Below are 19,492 nucleotides of genomic sequence, written 5' to 3'. Positions count from 1 at the left end.
CCTAATTTATCATCTTAATACTTAAATGAATAAGAATTTAAATATATGTGTTATTTTCATAAAATATTAAAAAGATAAAAAATAAAAAAATATTTATTTATAAATTAAGAAAATAATTAGAAGGATGAATTAAGACTTTTAATAATTTTTATATAATTAAATAAATTAGTAAAGAATATAAACTTAAAAAATACTAATAGAAATATAAATTGAATAGATATTTTTTTATACATCACATAGGTATATATACTAGTATATAATAAAAAATAATTTGGCCTAATATATAGTAGTCAAGTTGTTCCCAATTTTTTTAAAAAAATCAGTTGTCACGGTAACCAAAAAAAAAAAAAAAAGGGACAATCGGATAATGTCTCGAAAGAGTGATAATTTGATAAATAATGTTCAAAATAGTGACATTTCAATGAAAAAGCCAAATAAGAGATATAAAAAAGAATAATGCTATACTATTTAAGTTTTTTTATTAACTAAGTCTAGTAAAATTAGTTTAATATAATAAAAATTAGTTATGATTAGCATCATTCCAAATTTTATTATTTAATTTTATTAGACTTAATTCATAAAAGACTTAAATGTTTAGCATCACTTTATAAAAGAAAGATCAAATCAATAAATATATCAATTTTTTTAGGTTTAATTACTCTATCAGTCCCTATAGTTTCGTAAAATTTTCAATTAGGTTCCTATACTTTTTTACTTTTTAATTAGGTCACTGGCTCACTCCACTAAATTTTTTTTTTCAATTAAGTTCCTCTTAGTAGTAATGGGCTTAATTTTATAGGGACCCAACTAAAAAAAAAAAGAATTGGTACATGGACCTAAATAAAAGGAAAAAAAAAAAGTGTAGGGACCAATTAAAAAAAAATTTGGTGCAAAGACTCAATTAAAAGAAAAAAAGTATAGGGATCTAATTAAAAATTTTACGAAACTATAGGGACCAGCAGAATAATTAAACCATTTTTTTAATATGTATTTTATCTATGTATAATTTAATTTTTTTAATATATATTTTACAATTTTGATTACTCATTATTTTCATATACACATGATATAGATATCTGATTTTCGAAATCATTTAAGTTTCAAAAGGAATAATAATGCATTTATAGTTGAATATTGAATAAATGATTGATCAGCATTAATTTCAATTTTGAATGTTAATCGCGTGATTATTGAGGTTTTCTTTTTAAAAGGAGAAAAAAGGTTCACTTTCAAAACAAAAGGATTAAAATTTGGATCCAAAAATTAAACGTCCACTAAGCAGCAATTAAATTCATGAATCTTTTTCATTAAGATCTATATAACATAGTAACGTAACCTTATTATCTATGTATATATAGTAGTAAAATATTTTTTTTGATTCCTCACAGTATCCTCTAATCTCATAAATTTTTTACGAATCTGAACTCTATTTAATTAAAAAAATGAAATACAGTAAGAAATAATAAAGAAATGGATACGTAAATCTAGGCATGGATGAAGAACAAGTAACATAGAACAAGTGTTGATAATATAAGAGTGATATATAGAGAGTCTCTCTCCGAATATTTTGTATACTCTTTGACTCTCATACAATACATAACACTCAGCATGATGTTGAAGCCATCGTCATGCTTCTACTACTCCTCTCTTCTCCTCCTTCTAACGGCGGCAGCGTTTGTCACCGTCCTCGCCACCGTCACCTACGACGGCAGATCCTTAATTATTGATGGCCAACATAGAATCTTATTCTCCGGTTCTATTCACTATCCTCGCAGCACTCCTGAGGTACCTTCATTCTTTTTGTTATCTAAATTATTTTTCATTAGCAATAATGTAGACTCAATTCTTTTGAATACGTATTTACATTATGTTTATATACGTTTAAATAAGAGTTTTCTTTTTGTATTGTTGTGTGTTTTTTAGCGTTTGAGAACAATGCTAATTCATTGTCTCTCTGTTATTATTAGGCAAGAAAATTTTCAAAGAAAGCATTGATTTACATTTTGTTCTTGCAAGCCTTATTAATATGTTCGATCTTGTCTAAATAATTATTATTCTTCTATTTTTTTTTTACTAAAGATATGAGACTCGAAACCGCAACCTCTTAATTGAGTATGAGGAGACTATGCCATTTGAGCTATTACTCATTGGCAAAAGTTTGGAAGATAGGAGACTCAAACCCACAACCTCTTAATTGAGTATGGGGAGTCTATGCCATTTGAGTTATAACTCATTGGCAATTATTATTCTTCTATGTTATCATCTATTATTAAAATTTAATTTAATGGATTTGATTTTACTCTAAGAAAGAAAAATTGAGTTGCATATACTTATATACTATATAGAGTATGATCATTGATCATATATATATTTTCAACTAGTATGATACATCAAATAAACTAAGATTATACATTTATCTTTAGGCTATTTGAGATTGTAATAGAACATTATATCACTTATTATAAGTTTAATATATCTACTAGTATAAGACATTTATGTATGTAAATACTTAATTTCTTAACTACAATAATATATATAGTGGCATCTGCTGTATATTATGTGCATATATAGTTATCACATGGGGTTGGTGGCCCATGAGAAAGAGGTTGATCTCCATAAAATTATTCTGAACTTTGATCTTTGATCCACGCTATTAAGCTTTATTTTTTTTAATTCAATAATATTTAAAAGACAATAAAAAAATAATTTAAATAGTCTAAAATTGTTTTATTTAATATTTATTAGTTATTGCTAAAATAATTACATAATTTTAGATATAATTAATATATAATTACGAATATTATTATGTCTATAAAATTATAATTATTATGTTATATAAAATAATTTTAGATATTTTCTACTCCTTATCATTAATTATCATTTTTAATTTAGTTGACCACTATGATGTGTGAGTTATTAATTGTGAGCGCATATATATATATATATATATATATAAAAGCTCTACATGTTGACATTTATATCTCCAGGCATTATAATGTTTGAGTCAAGCTTATATTGTTAACAATTGCTCGTTCAAATAAAAATGACATATTAGACAAGAGCTTGATATCATGTTCCTCTTTTTTATTTATATTTATATTTACTTATTTTTGGTTGGGTGAGAACTAGGTTTTAAATAACTTATTAATAACATTGTTCCAATATAATAATAAAATAAAGATATTATTTATATATTCTTGAAGCATTTGTTTTCCTAAAAAATATTTTAATTAAAATATATTTAATTAATTTTTCATTCTTTTTACTCTATTTATTTCAAAATAATTATCGACTAATTTGGTACAAAAAAAAAACTAATTAATGTCTTTAAATATCAATCGTACTCTTATATACATTGATTTATTTTAAAAAAATAAATCAGTTTAATCAAAGTGATAATATTTTAAAATAAATAGAAGAACTTAAACTGAATATGGATATCTTTAAATATGTTTAGTTACTCAAATTATTATTGATATTAATTAATTTTTTAACTAGAAACGTCCAATGAAATCCATGTGTTTGCGATAATACATGTATGAATACAGCTCATATCACCAATCATGTTTTAATCATTACAACTAAATTCGAATAACAAATCTTTAAGGAGACAATTCAGACAAATGTCTTTCATACTTTGTACCAATTTTGATTATGTTCAGATTTTTTTTGAAAATATCAATCAATTTTTTTAATTTTAAATTCTAAATTCTTAAATTTTAAATGCTAAAATTCTATAAAAATAAAAGTTAAAAAAATAATTTTACAATAAAAAATTGCCTAATTTAACTAACTAAAAGATAGTTCTTTATATTTTTTTTTAGAAAAAAAATTGTTTGTTGATGTTATGCCAGAGCATACAAAAAATGTTAATTTAGTCACCAAAAAAAAATGTTAATTTGTTGTCAATTTTAATAGATGTGGCCTGATTTAATCACAAAAGCTAAAGAAGGTGGGTTAGATGTCATACAAACTTACGTCTTTTGGAACCTTCATGAGCCTCAACAAGGACAGGTAACCTAAGACTAATAACTAACTAGTGTTCATTATATTTACATATAGAATTAATTATAATTTAATTATTCTGTCAGTCCTTATAGTTTTATTAAATTTTTAATTAGGTTTTTATGCATTTTTTCTTTTCGATTGATTTTCTATACTATATCAGATTTTGTAATTAAGTCTCTACTGTGATAAAAACGTTAGAATTAATAGAATATTCTGTTAAGCAAAACAAATATTTCTAACACTTGACTGAATATTCTATATAGTTTAACAGAATATTTTATTAATTTTAACAATTCTGTCACGGTAGGAACTTAGATACAAAATCTAATATGATATAGAAATTTAATTGAAAATTCAATGAAATTATAAGGATCGGTAGAGTAATTAAATTATTAATTATTTATTTTATTTTATGACTTTGTTTTGGCACTTGAATTTGCAGTACAACTTTAGTGGAAGACGTGATTTAGTGAGATTCATTAAGGAAATTCAAGCACAAGGCTTATATGTAACCCTTCGAATTGGACCCTACATTGAGAGTGAATGGACTTATGGGTTAGACCCCTTTTCAAGCTAATATTACTTACCAAAAAATTATATTTTTTAAAAGGTGAAAACTTAGATGCAGTCGACTTCATGTGAAGTTGATAGCTGAGAGCCATTAAATGAATTGACTGATTTGACTAAATTTTCATCTAATGGCTCTCAACTATCAACTTCACGTGAAGTCGACTGCACGTGAATTTTCACATTTTTAAAAATATATATTAACTGGATCTAATGAACTCTTAGCCAAATAATAATCATAATAATAAATACGTGTAATAATTAAGCATATTAAAGAAATTTCTTAATTACTTCTGATTTTGTGGCTGCAGGGGTCTACCATTGTGGTTACATGACATTCCGGGTATTACTTTTAGAACTGATAACAATCAATATAAGGTATTATATATAGTTCTTTAATTTTTATAAATTATAATGGTGAAAATTTAGGTGCAATTAATTTTATATGTGAAGTTAATAATTGAGAACTATTAGATAATAATAATTTAGTCAAACCTATTAAATTATTTAACGACTCTCGTTATCAATTTCATATGAAGTTAACTGGAGCGAATTTTCACCGTAACAATAGTGTGGTTCATATCTTCAATATTTAACTGATAGTAACTTTTTTATTTAAACTTCATATTGGTGTTGACTTGATGCATAGAACATTTTTGTTATAGTAATAGAAGCACTACTCTGACATTCATAATAAGTATTTAATTTGGGAATGATTAATGACAGTTTCACATGCAAAGGTTCGCTGCCAAAATAGTCAACCTGATGAAATCAGCCAATCTTTATGCTTCTCAAGGAGGGCCTATAATACTTTCTCAGGTTCAAATAATTCTAAGTCAACTACAACAACTTCTTGCTAATTTTAAACAAATACTTTAGTAGTATTATACTATTGTTAATCCAAATTGTTGATATAATTGTAGATTGAAAATGAATATGGAAATGTTGAAAAGGCTTATCATGAGCAAGGAAGCTCCTATATTCGTTGGGCTGCTCAAATGGCCGTTGGACTCCATACTGGGGTGCCTTGGATTATGTGCAAGCAAGATGATGCCCCTGATCCAATGGTTACTATTCTATTTAAACGACTATTTAATTTGGTAGAAATTTATATGCAGTTATTTCCATGTGAAGTTAATATTTAAAAATTATTAGATAACTTAACAAATTTTACTAAATTATCATCTAACAGTTTTCAATTATGAACTTCATATAAAAATAACTGCACGACTCGTTTACTAGTTAATTTTTTAAGCAAATTCGACACAAATACTATAGGTACAAGAGAATTTCCTTTTTTTTTGGGGGATTATTATAAACATTTATTAATTAAGTACATTTATTCGCAGATAAATGCTTGCAATGGCATGAGGTGTGGAAAAACATTTAAGGGTCCAAACTCTCCTAACAAGCCTTCTTTATGGACAGAGAATTGGACTAGTTTGTATGTTTCTCTTGCTGAATTCTTCATTGTAATTCACATATCATTTTTGTTTTTATTTTTCTAATGGAAGTAAATTTGATACTATCCAAGTCTCTAACTAGATTAATGCTATTAATTTCATGTCGAAATTTGAAGTTATCAAGCCTTTGGAGAAAAGCCATATCTAAGATCAGCAGAAGACATTGCATATAATGTTGCTCTGTTCATTGCTAAGAAAGGAAGCTATGTCAATTACTACATGGTATCCCACTTGTTACCATTAAAACCATTGCTGCAATTTTTTGCTTACTCAAGCACCATGTATGAATTTCATGCAGTACCATGGAGGAACCAATTTTGACAGAACGGCATCTGCTTATATAATAACGGCTTATTATGATGAAGCTCCATTGGATGAATATGGTAAGTGCAAAACTCTTTTACACCGATGGCGAGTTAAGCTTTGTCATGTCGACGATAGCGGTTGTTAGAGATATAACTATTAATGTTGCATTTTTCTATCAGCTTAAGTTTTTGGAATAAGTAATTTCATGACAGAGTATACGAGTTCTATGTCTGAAGGTCTAGAGTTCGATTCTTAGTGAATCAAAACATAACAGCTTTTGAAATGAATAGTTTCATGACAGCGGTTAACTTTCACGCCTACTATGTTATGCAGGATTGGTTAGGCAACCAAAATGGGGTCATCTAAAGGAGCTACATGCTGCAATCAAGTCATGTTCAGACACTTTACTAAATGGAACTCAAAGCATAATCACTTTGGGTTCCCAGCAACAAGTAGGGAATTTAATACTACAATTCCTGTGTATATTTTAGACTTTTACTCTCTTGGTTATTTTTTATCTGTCACTGTCACATTTTGCTACATCATTGAATCAATATCTTTGAATATAAATAACATGGAACAAAAAGAATGCATGACATACCTTTAAAAGCTTGAATCTTTCAAACAAAATCATTTATTATACCCTTCCTGTTCAGGCTTATGTTTTCAGAAGGAGCTCAAAGGAATGTGCTGCCTTCCTGGAAAATAGTGGTGGAAAGGAATCCACAGTCAAATTTGAGAACATTCCATATGTATTGCCCCCAAGATCAATCAGCATTCTACCAGATTGCAAGAAAGTAACCTTCAATTCAGGCAAGGTAAAGAAAATAGTGCTCAACAATGAACTAATCCATGTGATCTCTTTTTATTTGTCACTGTGAGAGTGACAAATAAAACTGACTGATGAAAGAGAACAAAAGAAGTATCAATTCCAGTAATTTTAAGAAAGAGCTTCTACCATTGTTCTTTGCATTAATTCAATGAAGTGATAGAAATTTCTCATGCTTTCTATGTTGCTTTTGAAGGTAAGCACACAAAACAATGCCAGAGTGAGAGCAATGATACCACAGTTAAAGTTCAATACAGCTGAAAGATGGAAAGTATATACAGAAGCCATCCCTAACTTTGATGATACAACATTAAGAGCAAATAAACTATTAGACCAAATCAGCACAGTAAAAGATACATCTGATTACTTGTGGTACACTTTTAGGTAAATAGCAACATAATAGTTAGTGATAAATGCTTGCAATTAAACATGTTTACAATGTTCTCTACTAAGATGTTTGTTCACTCCTTGCTTGTGTAGGTTTAATGACAAAGCTCCTATTGTTCAATCCTTGCTTAGTGTATTAAGTCAAGGGCATGTTTTGCATGCATTCATCAATGGAGTTTTAGTAGGTAAGCTCTAAACAGTGAATGTTATTGTTTCTTTTATTTGATTTTCCACGGTATTTTTCAACTCGCCAGACCAATAACTAATTCGTCGTGGATCAGAACTCTATTTAAGAGTTTGTCGCTGGTCAATGAGTTGATGCATGTACAAGGCGGGATTTGAACTCCGACACTTGCTTAAGCAGACTAACCTTTTGTACTCTATATGTAATCATCTCTAGGCTCTGCACATGGGACACATGACAGTAGATCTTTTGTCACAGAATGCAAAGTAAATCTGACAAATGGAATGAACGTCTCCTTACTAAGTGCAACTGTTGGAATGCCTGTAACTGTCTTAACTTTTTCATACTTCTTTTCTATACATTCATCATCATCAACCAAGAAAGATGTTTGATTGACATGAAAATGTGCATTCATTTCTGCATGAAGGCTTCAGGAGCATATCTAGAGAGCAAAGTTGCTGGTTTGCGTTCAGTAAAAGTTCAAGGCAGAGATTTCACTAATCAAGCATGGGGATATCAGGTGATTATGCATATGCTACTATAAAGATGTTGAGTTAAATTTCTCCACATGGTGCATGCTAATGTTAAGTATTTTCAATGAAGGTTGGCCTGCAAGGAGAGAAACTGCAAATCTATACAGATATTGGATCAAGTAAAGTTCAGTGGGGAAATTTTCAAAGTTCTGTGAAACCACTCACATGGTACCAGGTATAGTTTAGTAATTTTTTAAACTTAAGGGTTCGCTAAAGAGGAATGTTAGGAGCCAGCAATTTTGGTGTTTTGTAACCATTAATTGGCCATCAATAGTGTTTTTAATGGTGTGAGATTACATCTAATGGTAGAAAATTACTCACTTTTGTTTTGATGGTTAAGTGCTGGCCAAAAAATACAAAAATTGCTGGTCCCTAGATTTTTTCTTCGCTAAATTTTTTACTCAACTTCCAAAGAGCATAACTGCTCGGCAATAAGCTATAAATATTCCACTTATTTTACATAAGACATCGTACGGACTCATTTATCATCTACTGAAACCAGATCTAACAGTAGATGATGAATGAGTCTGCACGTTATCTAATGTAAAATGAGTGGACATAGCATAACATAACGTAACTAATTTTATTTCCCTGGTGCAGACTACATTTGATGCACCAGCAGGCAAAGATCCTGTAGTGCTTAACCTTGGTTCTATGGGAAAGGGAGAAGCTTGGGTTAATGGCCAAGGTATTGGTCGATATTGGTTATCTTTTCACACAGAAAACGGGGATCCTTCACAAACATGGTAAGTTGCTATGCCACGCTTCTTTATTTTTCCCTCCTCATGTTCCTATATTCCAATATTACTTGTGACATAAATGCATATATATAAAAGGAGGGATTACAATAGAACATAATTGTCTTATTATTCAAAGCACAAAAGATGACACCATCTCAATTCATCAAACATGTAGATTTTTCTATAAGAAGTGCCCTGTGTCTACTATCTAGTATTTAACTTTCCGCTTTCCTCATTGCTTTGAAATTTGGGTTTTACTTTTACACCACTATTATGAAAAAAGATCTTCCAAACTTTGGAGAATGGTAGAATTTTACTTTCCGCTTTCCCACTCTGCCCTCGTTTGGTAAAGTTTTTATTTTTCGAACACTATTTATAAAAGTTAGTTTTTAAAAGATAACTTTTAAAAATGGTAGTATTTAACTATTTATGTTTGGTAATTTAAATTAAAAATAGTTCTTAATAAACACAAGCAACAGCAAATATGTTTAGTGAAATAGCTTTTAAAATTTAAAAATACTATAATAAACATTTATGTAAGAATTAGATTTAAATATTAATTAATAAATGATGTTATATTAGATTTTTTAATTTTGATAAGTATAAGCTATTTTTAAAAAACTTCATCTTATGTGCTTCTCCTATCTTTTAAAGCTGTAAACACAAATACATAATATTTTTTATTTACCAAATGCAAAATAAAAAATTTATGCTTTTAAACCTTACTAAACCAAGCCTTTCTCATTTTAAGGAGCTTGTTTCACTATTTATATAAGTATTTGTAAAATTATATAACATAATTAACCCATTTATTGGATGTCAAGCTTGTATTTACTAACTTTTTTCATTCAGGTATCATATACCACGATCCATCCTAAAATCTACTGGGAATCTACTAGTTCTATTTGAAGAAGAAACTGGGAACCCACTGGAAATTACTCTAGACACAGTTATATATAAGTGAAAGATCACACAGCATGAGTAAAAGAGGAATTGTCTTCCTTTAATCATAGTTATTATATAGGAAACAGCAGATATCATAGGTACTTCAGGGAGAGTGCAAATATATATATATATATTTGCATGGCCCAAATTTAGATATTTATCCCACAAATTTGATTATGTGAAAATGCAACCATTCTCTTGCAAGCTGAAACACTTGAAATTCTTAAATAGTTTAGCATAAATGAGAGCTATAAAAAAAAGCTAAGGTTTTACACATAAGATTAAAATGTATTTGGTACTTGATAATGACCAAGATAATACAATTAGTAAGTAGTCATGAGAGAATACCAGAATTCAAGAATAGCAATTTATGATAGATGAAGCATGATCTTACTTGTAGCACTATTTGAAGCACAATAGATGTGCTGAAGAAAACATAATAGTTCCTATTACTTATCTCATAACAAGCAACAACGAAAAAAGTTTTACTAACACTTAGATTTGGTTTGGTAAAATTTTTAGTTTTTAAAAATAATTTATAAAAACTAATTTTTAAAATATAATTTTTTAAAAAGGTAACATCTATTTTTGGTAAATAAATTAAAAATAAATTTTAATAATTACAAATAACAATAAATATATTTAGTAAAATAATTTTTAAAATTTAAAGATACTATAATAGATATTAATGTAAAAATTAAATTTAAATATTAATTAATAAATAAAATTATATTAGACTTTTTAATTTTGATAAGAGTAATGCTAGGTAATCAAAATATTATAGACAATAAATAAAAATACATGATCAATAATATTTACACTTATAAATGTGAATCATTCTCTAAATTTAATTGACACAATTAATTTCTTTCTATAAATATCTTCTCTCATTTAATTATACTAAAAGTCAATTCTAACTTTAATATAAATTAAATCTCAAATTTTCATTATTATTACATTCATAATTATATATATTTTTCCAAATAGAAATTTTAAATTTTGATATTTTTAATCCTAAAAAAACTCAAATCATCTCAATACATTTTATAAAAAATAAAAATATCTTATATTTAATTAGTCTCTATTTATTAAAAATGTCCAAAATTATTAGTTTTTAACCTACAAAATAAAATAATAAATAATAAATTAACACCAATTCATTAATTATAGATATTATGTGTTTAAAATTATAGATGTTATATATATAAAATTATAGATGTTAAATTAAAAAATTTTAGCAATTTTTACTATACAACTTATATTTTACATATAGACTGTTAAAAAATAATAATTGAAATATAAACAAAAATTAAGAAATAAATTTTTAAAAATAATTATTAACTCATTACATTAAAATCAATAAATAAACATACATATAAATATTAAATTAAAATATTAAAATAATTAAAATTATGATCCATTAGTGCACATATGAGATAATAATTTAAAAAATACAATATGACACATTGTTTGAAATTTGATAATATTAATTGTAAAAATTTATTAATTATGGATATCATATATATGAAATTATAAAGGGCAGACCCTTAAATGGAGCTCAGATCCGCGACGGATTAGTCCTTAACCTGTCGGGTTGGGGGATACCGTTTGGGTAAACCAAAAAATAAATGTTATAAGTATAAGTCACCAAAAAAAACGAAAGTCACCAAAAAAAATAAATGTTATAAGTATGAAATTATGGAAGTTATTAATATAAAATTATGGATATTATGTGTAAGAACTTATGAATGTTATAAGTAAATTTGTCAATTGAATAAATTAATTTAAGTATTTGATATTTTTCTAAATCCAATTATGATAAAATTTGAAAACATTTATGTTAAAAAATAAGAATAAATTATCATTCTACTTTGAAAAACACGAAACAAATATTGTGTAAGTGAGACAATAAATTAATGATTACAAAAAAAATTAACTAAAATTAATGATAATTAAAATTTAGATTACTCCAACCTTTACAATATTACATAGATGCAGTGAAATAATATAGAAAAAATAAATTAGTGGGAGGTTACAAGTAAAAATCAATTAACATTAATGACGGCAACGAGTTATAGCTCAAATGACACCGTCTTCACAAAAAATAAAATAAAATAACATTAATGACATTCAAAATATATTATTATGATTAGTTTTTAATGCAATAGTATATATAAAAATTAAATTATAAAAGGTCTCATTAATATATGATATGTTACATCCTAATAATTAGGAATATAATCTGATAAGTTGAGTGATAAGAGAGTGAGATAAAAAATCAAAATATAAAAAAATGGAAAAGTATGATGAAGAGCCAATGTAATTGCTCTACAATGTGTACAATAAGGATAATTTTGTAATTAAAATCAAATGATAATTAAAGTAATTAATTATTATTTATTTCAAATTTCAAATTCGAATGAAATTAGGATTCTCCCTTTATTGTTACCTCTTTCATCTAACCCTCCCTCTCCTTTTGACCTAGTAGAAACCCCCTCCCCTAATTTGACCAAGCAGCCACCAAAGAGAGCCCCACCGCCGGCGCTGGAGAACCAACCTCCATGTAGTCCGCTGCAACCTGAGCAGTCGGCGCTACCCAACTGATCCTCCTGCACGATTGGAGTCTTTCCTTCATGCTTGGTGTTCGCTGCTGCCATCGTCCCCCTCGTGCTATCGTCGAGCGTCGGTCGTTGACTAGGAGCTCCCCGTCGCTGTCGCCTGGCCGCCAGACATCTGCACGCCCGTGTGGACCTGTGTCGCACCATACTCATCTCTGAACGTCGCGTCTTCTTTGCGCTGTCTGTGGTGTACCATCAACGAATCAAACGCCACCGTTCCCTCTGCCTGATCGTGACGCTTCTCTTCGTCCCCCTCTTGGGCTACAAAAGGTCAGTATAAAGCTATCGTTCTACTCTATAGTGTATGTTTGTTTGACACCTAGGTTTCAGATGTTCTTTGATTAGGTGTATGTTGATTTTGAAGTTTATGGTGGTGCAATGGGATTGAGTTCTTGCTGTTTATATATGGTGGGGCTCCATACCAGACTCAGGAGAGTAAGCTTAGGAGAGGTGTTGATATTGTTGTTGGCACTCCAGGTCGCGTGAAAGTATTGCCTTTATAATATTTGTTGGTTTCATATAATGGTTTTTCATTTTTGCAATATGATTCATACCTATTGCCAATGTTGATAGTAGAAGCTTCAGTCTATTTAATGGCTATTGTTGATTTTATATAGGATCATATAGAGAGGGAAAATGTTGACCTGAGCCAGCTAAAGTTCCGTGTCCTTGATGAGGCTAATGAGATGCTCAGAATGGGTTTTGTTGAAGAGGTGGAACTAATTCTAGGTATTTGGTTTGGTTTTTGCCTCTTTGGCCAAATTTTATTTTTTTAAATCTATAATTTATAAATTATTTGAGGCCACTGATGTTTCATGCCAGTGTTTGATTTTTTACTCTGTAGTTTTCTTCTTTTTTCAGTATAACAATGGTCCTTGATTTTTATAGGCAAGGTACAAGATGTTAGCAAAGTTCAGACACTTCTTTTCAGTGCTACTTTGCCAGAATTGGGTTAAGCATGCATGTTTTGTCATCATCCTATGTTTCAGTACTATTTTGCTAGCCATTTTTTGGGTAAAAAACCTAACAATGATACAAAAAAGGGTGCAGTCAAAGAATTCAATACCAAACCAGCAGAATAGAGAGCCACCTCAAGAGAAGGTATTTGACATAACAATTGATCCAAGATGAAAGAGGGAACATGATCATGCTAATTTGTTACATTATATTTTTTGTTGTTTAGTTTAGGTGTGATTGTAACAATCTTTTTTGTTTTGAACACTGTATTGTGCTAATTAAGTGTGGAATATTGCAGATCATTATTTACATTTAGATATCAAGTTTGATGAACTAGCCTTCACCAGTGATTGTAGTTGGTTACTTTAATTTCTCACACAAAATTTTAAACTGTTCATTTATTAATTTTCATATTATATAAATTTGTATCTTTAAATTAAGGTAAAAAATGACAATTTTTTTGTGCCATCAAAATTTTTATGCATATGCCTCAGTTTTGTTTTTTGGTTTCATATCTTCTCTAGTGATATAATTCTCACTATCTTTCTTTTCTATCTTTTCTTGCATTAAAACCCATGCAATATGCTAAATTTCATTAGCATGAGCATTAGTGCAGAGTGTAGAGATTATTTTAAATTAAAGAAAGAAGATTATTAAGTTTCTAAAAAATTATGTTCAATTCTAACCCGTAAGTATGTGCCTCGTGCCAAAGTATGTTCATTTTACTAAGACGGACTGAGAGTTCAATAATAAGTTGTATAGGGATTGAGATACACCATGTATTATACTTTAAGCCATTTAAATTAAGACGGATGTTCATTTTACTATAATAACGGATGGTTCTATCTATTCTAAAGTGGATGGTTATTTTGGATATACTATTTGTAGTACAATTTATTACCCTATTGTGTTAACGTAAACAAAAAAATTAAAAGAAAAACTGAAATAGGCTGGATGTTCATTTTAGGGGTAAGTACGATTTTGGTCCCTTAAGTTTAGTGCCAGAATCGAATTCGTCCCTCTTGTTATTTTGTCATTAAAATCGTCCTTAATGTTTTTTTCGTATTAAAATCGTCCTTTTTATTAAAATTTTTAATTTAATACCTAAACTACCCCTATTCCTATTTTAATAATAAAAATTATAAAATTAAAAAAAAAAAAAAAACAAAACGCGTTTGGGGAGGAGGGGGGAAGAAAACGCGTGGGTGGGTGAGGGGGGAGGGAGATGGCGCCGGGGAGGGGAGGGGAAGGGAGCGGGGGAGGGGGATGGCGCCGGGGAGGGAGCTGCTCACGTTGCTGCCGTCAGACCCTGTCGCCGCCGTTCGTGCTTCAGTCGCCGCTGCTGGTCGCCGCCTCACCGCTGCTGCTCGTCGCCTCTGCTTCTTGCTTCGTCTTCTGCTTCTTCTTCTTCTTCTTCTTCTTCTTCCCTTCTTCTTCTTCTTCTTATTATTATTGTTGTTGCTGATTTGTTGCTGATTTGTGGAATATTATTGTTGTTTTCTGTTTCTGATTTGTTGATTTGGGTGAGGGGGAGACGGGGAGGGGGAGGTGACGCGGGGTGGGGGTGGAGGTGTTGGAAAGGGAAGACGGGGAGAGGGGGGGTGACGCGGGGTGGGGGTGGGGGTGCTGGGAAGGGAAGACGGGGAGAGGGGGGGTGACGCCGGGTGGGGGTGGGGGTGCTGGGAAGGGAAGACGGGGAGGGGGGTGACGCCGGGTGGGGGTGGGGGTGGGGGTGCTGGGAAGGGAAGACGGGGAGGGGGGTGACGCGGGGTGGGGGTGGGGGTGCTGGGAAGGGAAGACGGGGAGAGGGGGGGTGACGCCGGGTGGGGGTGGGGGTGGGGGTGCTGGGAAGGGAAGAAGGGGAGGGGGAGGGGGAGGGGAGGCAGGGAGGGGGAGGGGGAGGGGAAGGGGAAAGGGGGGGGGGGACGACGGCAGCGTTGATGGTGGTGCTGGTGGTGCTGCGATGGTGTTGGTGGAGGTTGTGGCGATGGTGTTGGTGTTGGTGGTGGTGGTGGTGGAGGAAGTAATTATGTTGGTAGTGGTGAGGGTATTTTTGTCCAAAAAAAATAAAAAGGACGATTTTAATACGAAAAAAAACATTAAGGACGATTTTAATGGCAAAATAACAAGAGGGACGAATTCGATTCTGACACTAAACTTAAGGGACCAAAATCGTACTTACCCCTTCATTTTATTAGGTAGGCTAGTGGTTATTTTCATTCTAATTTGGATGTTTAATTGATTTGGATTGAATTTAACATAATTTTGCCTGATTAAAAGATTCTGTTAAAAATATTGTGAGCATGGAGTCTATTATAATTTGAAATTTTACTAACACGTTTAATTCTGTTTAAGTTAGTCATTTTTTAAAAATTTAAACTAATAAATTATAAAATATGTCACTATTAGATTAAGTGTCCAATAAATTAAAAAATTAATCAATGTGTCTAATAGCAAGAATTCTTAGTGTAATTGATTAATACAATAAGAATTCTTGCTGTTTATATTGCTCTTATCCATTGAATTTTCTTTTTCGCATCAATGATTGAGATAAATTATGTACTATACTTTAAGCCATTTAAACTAAGGCGGATGTTCATTTTAGTATGATTACGGATGGTTCTTTTCATTCTAAAGTGGATGATTACTTTGGGTATACCATTTGTAGTATAATTTATGATTACTTTGGGTATAAAATCACAAATCTAAACAATTTAAGAAAACAATCAGTAATTTGTGCGCAACTAAATACGTGCTCAAGTGTTCAACAAACTCACAATCCATAGAGTATATGATGCAAAAAAATCAATTACTTAGAAAAAAAAAACATGCAAAAAAATCAATTACTTAAAAAAAAAGAAATCGCTAGAATGAAAACCAACCATCCGGATAAAGTGAGCCTGTAAAGTTCCTCCTTATGTCTTCACCCTTGAAACTCAAGAATACATCATAGGACCATCCACGGCCATAGGATGAAGTCTTTCCATACAACATCATGGCCACAAATTAGAACCAAAAGTGATGTTTATTGTAAAAGAAAAAAGAGATGATAAATTATCTATCAACAACCGGAAAGTAACAGTACAAACAAATAACAAAAGGCTATGAATTGATTAAATGAACAGACTTCAACAATGTTAATTATTATCAAATGTTGAAACTCTCAAGTTACTATTGACTTTGTTGAAGAACCAAAATTGTAAATAGAGACTTAAAACTTTTGATGGTGTAAATTGACTGACTCTAAATGATTCCTAAGATTAACTTACCCCTAAAAAGCAGACAAATATTGCTTCATTAACTAACATAAAGCTGTAATATTTCCATGTTCCTAGATGGATAGACCCAATCTTCAACAAAACTTGTGCTTTGAAGGACTCGTTTCGCAAGCTTTTGACCATTCAACTTCAATATTAGTTTCTGTTACAAATTCCCATTCTTACTCAGCTTTCAACCTTGGCAGTTTATTCCTCAAAGGTAAATCAGAGAGTCCGAGAGTCCGACTCGGCCAACTATAAACATAACAATCTAGCAGGTAAATCAGATTCACACAAAGCAAAAATATGGCACACCTAAATAGCAAAGTAATAAGTGCAATTCAACGATCCAGTTATTTATTGAATTCACCATATGTTCCATCAAACATTAGCTTATTCAAAGAAGCTTTCAACATAATAACAACAAACTAGCATTCATGATCATCAAAGTCAATCCTCCAAATGTCCCTATAGTAACCATCTCTACTTAAGAGAAAAACCTTATTCAAGCAAGCATAAAATCAACGATGAAAACCAACCATCCGATTACATACAGAAGTAAGCATCGAATAAGCAAAGGATATATCAAACAGACCAACCATCCAATACCCTACTAAAGTAACAATCCAATAAGGTTAAACAAAAAATTAATATGCTAGGAGAAGGAGCACATCCATCAACATTCTTGTTTGCACTGAAAAAGAAAGGGTTTTGCATCCTACGATAATACCCATAACGCGAAAGGATTTCCTGAGTAGGTATTTAATTGGAATTTACCCAAAATATTTACCTCGCATTCTTATTTTTCTATGATTCTAAGTTTCTAAATCTACCAAAAGAAGCAGGCAACCTGCAGCCAAATAACATCATTAATACCATAATCTTACCTTTCAATCGATGTAACTTTACTTATTAGAGCTAGATGGCCTCAGAAGAAAATTCTGATGCATAAAAGCCGAAAAGAAATTATTGGCATTGAAGATTTTAGCTTATTTCTAATTTCTGATATGCTTCAGAAGATTTATCACATCTAAGCCCACTTTTAAAGTGATTCTTCACCAAGTTATTGATTTATAATACAAAACAAGTAAAATAATGGATTGTGACTCAAGAGAAAATAAAATTCAGATTTATCCAATATTTCCTCTAAAAGTAGTAGTCAATTTCATGAAACTAGTATATAGAGGAATAAGAGGATGCTCTTACCTACGAAATTTCATACATCCACTTTCAAACCGTGGATTATAATTACATTGGAAGATTTGTAACTAATGCCTCCAAGTGGCACCCAAAGCACTTCAGGAATTCACTGGATACAAAAAAAAAAAAAAACAAAAAAAAACAAAAAGCATAAGGATGTAATCACCAACCGTACATGTAAACCCATTTTCTTTTTTCCATGCAAGTGATAATTTTCAGCAGGAATTTAGTTGGTTCCGGAGACCTGGTCAATCAATTACAACCACAACAATCATCAAGGTGAATTATTTTCATACAATGCAACAACATGGCAGCCCCATAAAGCAATTTTTACAGCCATAAAAAGCCATCCGAATAGATAATAAATTAGCCATCCATTTCAGTTAAAATCGGTTCTAACTACCTCAGATCATAACCTTGTTTGAGCATCATGCATGCATTTGTTTACTTAACAAAAACACACCATAAAAACGGGAAAAAAAACATCAAACCTCAACGGATTCAAAGAAGCGTTCAACATAATAACACCAATCTAGCATTCACGATCATCAAAATCAATCCTTTAAATGTCTCTATAGTAACCATCTTTACTTAAGATAAAAACCTTATTCAAGCAAGCATAACATCAACTATGAAAACCAACCATCCAATTACATACTAAAGTAACGATCTAATTAAATAAGCGCAAGATCTATCATAAAGACCAACCATCCAATACCCTACTAAAGTAACCATCCAAATGGCTTAACAAAAATATTAATATACTAAAAGGAGGAGCACAGCCGTCAATATTCATGTTTGCACTGAAAAAGAAAGGGTTTTGCATCCTACAATAATACCCATATTGCAAAAGGATTCCCTCAGCATGAATTTACTTGGTCCCGGAGACCGGGTCGATCAATTACAACCACAACAATCATCAATGTAAACTATTTTCACACAATGCATCAACTTGGCAGCCCCATAAAGCAATTTTTTACATCCAGAAACAACCATCCGAATAAATAAATAATAAATTAGCCATCCAATTCAGATCATAATCCGGTTTGAGCATCTTAAATGCATTTGTTTACTTAACAAACACAAACCAAATAAAAAGGAAAGAAAAATAAAACACATCAAATGTATTCAAATAAGCCTTGAACATAATAACATCAAACTAGCATTCACGATCATTAAAATCAATTCTCCAAATGTTCCTGTAGTAACATCGTCTATCAAAACCAACCATCTGATTACATACTGAAGTAACCATTCAATTAAATAAGCGCAAGATCTATGAAAAGACCAACTATCCAACACCCTACTAAAGTAATCATCCAATAAGGGTAAACCAAACATCAACAATGGTCAGCTAGTTTACGGCACATTGCATGCAAAGGTCTGCACGGGGAGGGAAAAAATTTAAAATTTTTCTACTATATAAACAAGATTACCAAACTTTTTCGACCATTCCCGCACTAAAGTTAAATCAATTACAACATTCTCAACCAACATG

At 30.6% G+C, this 19,492-nt stretch overlaps 1 protein-coding gene and 1 long non-coding RNA gene across 2 annotated transcripts; both read left to right on the top strand.

Annotated features, from left to right (window-relative positions):
* Positions 1-1,550: 1,550 nt before the first annotated feature.
* LOC112762478 (beta-galactosidase 16) lies at positions 1,551-10,204 on the top strand. The gene is made up of 18 exons (XM_025808320.2): positions 1,551-1,785; positions 3,919-4,014; positions 4,451-4,563; positions 4,887-4,953; positions 5,302-5,394; positions 5,499-5,642; positions 5,925-6,019; positions 6,155-6,260; positions 6,337-6,421; positions 6,678-6,796; positions 7,001-7,162; positions 7,370-7,557; positions 7,654-7,745; positions 7,961-8,067; positions 8,172-8,264; positions 8,348-8,452; positions 8,878-9,023; positions 9,870-10,204. Exons 1-18 carry the CDS (start codon positions 1,609-1,611, stop codon positions 9,979-9,981), a joined length of 2,100 nt encoding a protein of 699 aa, XP_025664105.1. The 5' UTR covers positions 1,551-1,608; the 3' UTR covers positions 9,982-10,204.
* Positions 10,205-12,935: 2,731 nt separating this feature from the next.
* On the top strand, positions 12,936-13,541 carry LOC114925730 (uncharacterized). The gene is made up of 3 exons (XR_003815359.2): positions 12,936-13,068; positions 13,198-13,309; positions 13,469-13,541. It is a non-coding gene; the product is annotated as an uncharacterized lncRNA (long non-coding RNA).
* Positions 13,542-19,492: the final 5,951 nt, after the last annotated feature.

Source organism: Arachis hypogaea, chromosome 17 (assembly GCF_003086295.3).
Source record: "Arachis hypogaea cultivar Tifrunner chromosome 17, arahy.Tifrunner.gnm2.J5K5, whole genome shotgun sequence".
Classification (NCBI taxonomy): domain Eukaryota; kingdom Viridiplantae; phylum Streptophyta; class Magnoliopsida; order Fabales; family Fabaceae; genus Arachis; species Arachis hypogaea.
This window is presented reverse-complemented; position numbering and strand designations above follow the sequence as displayed.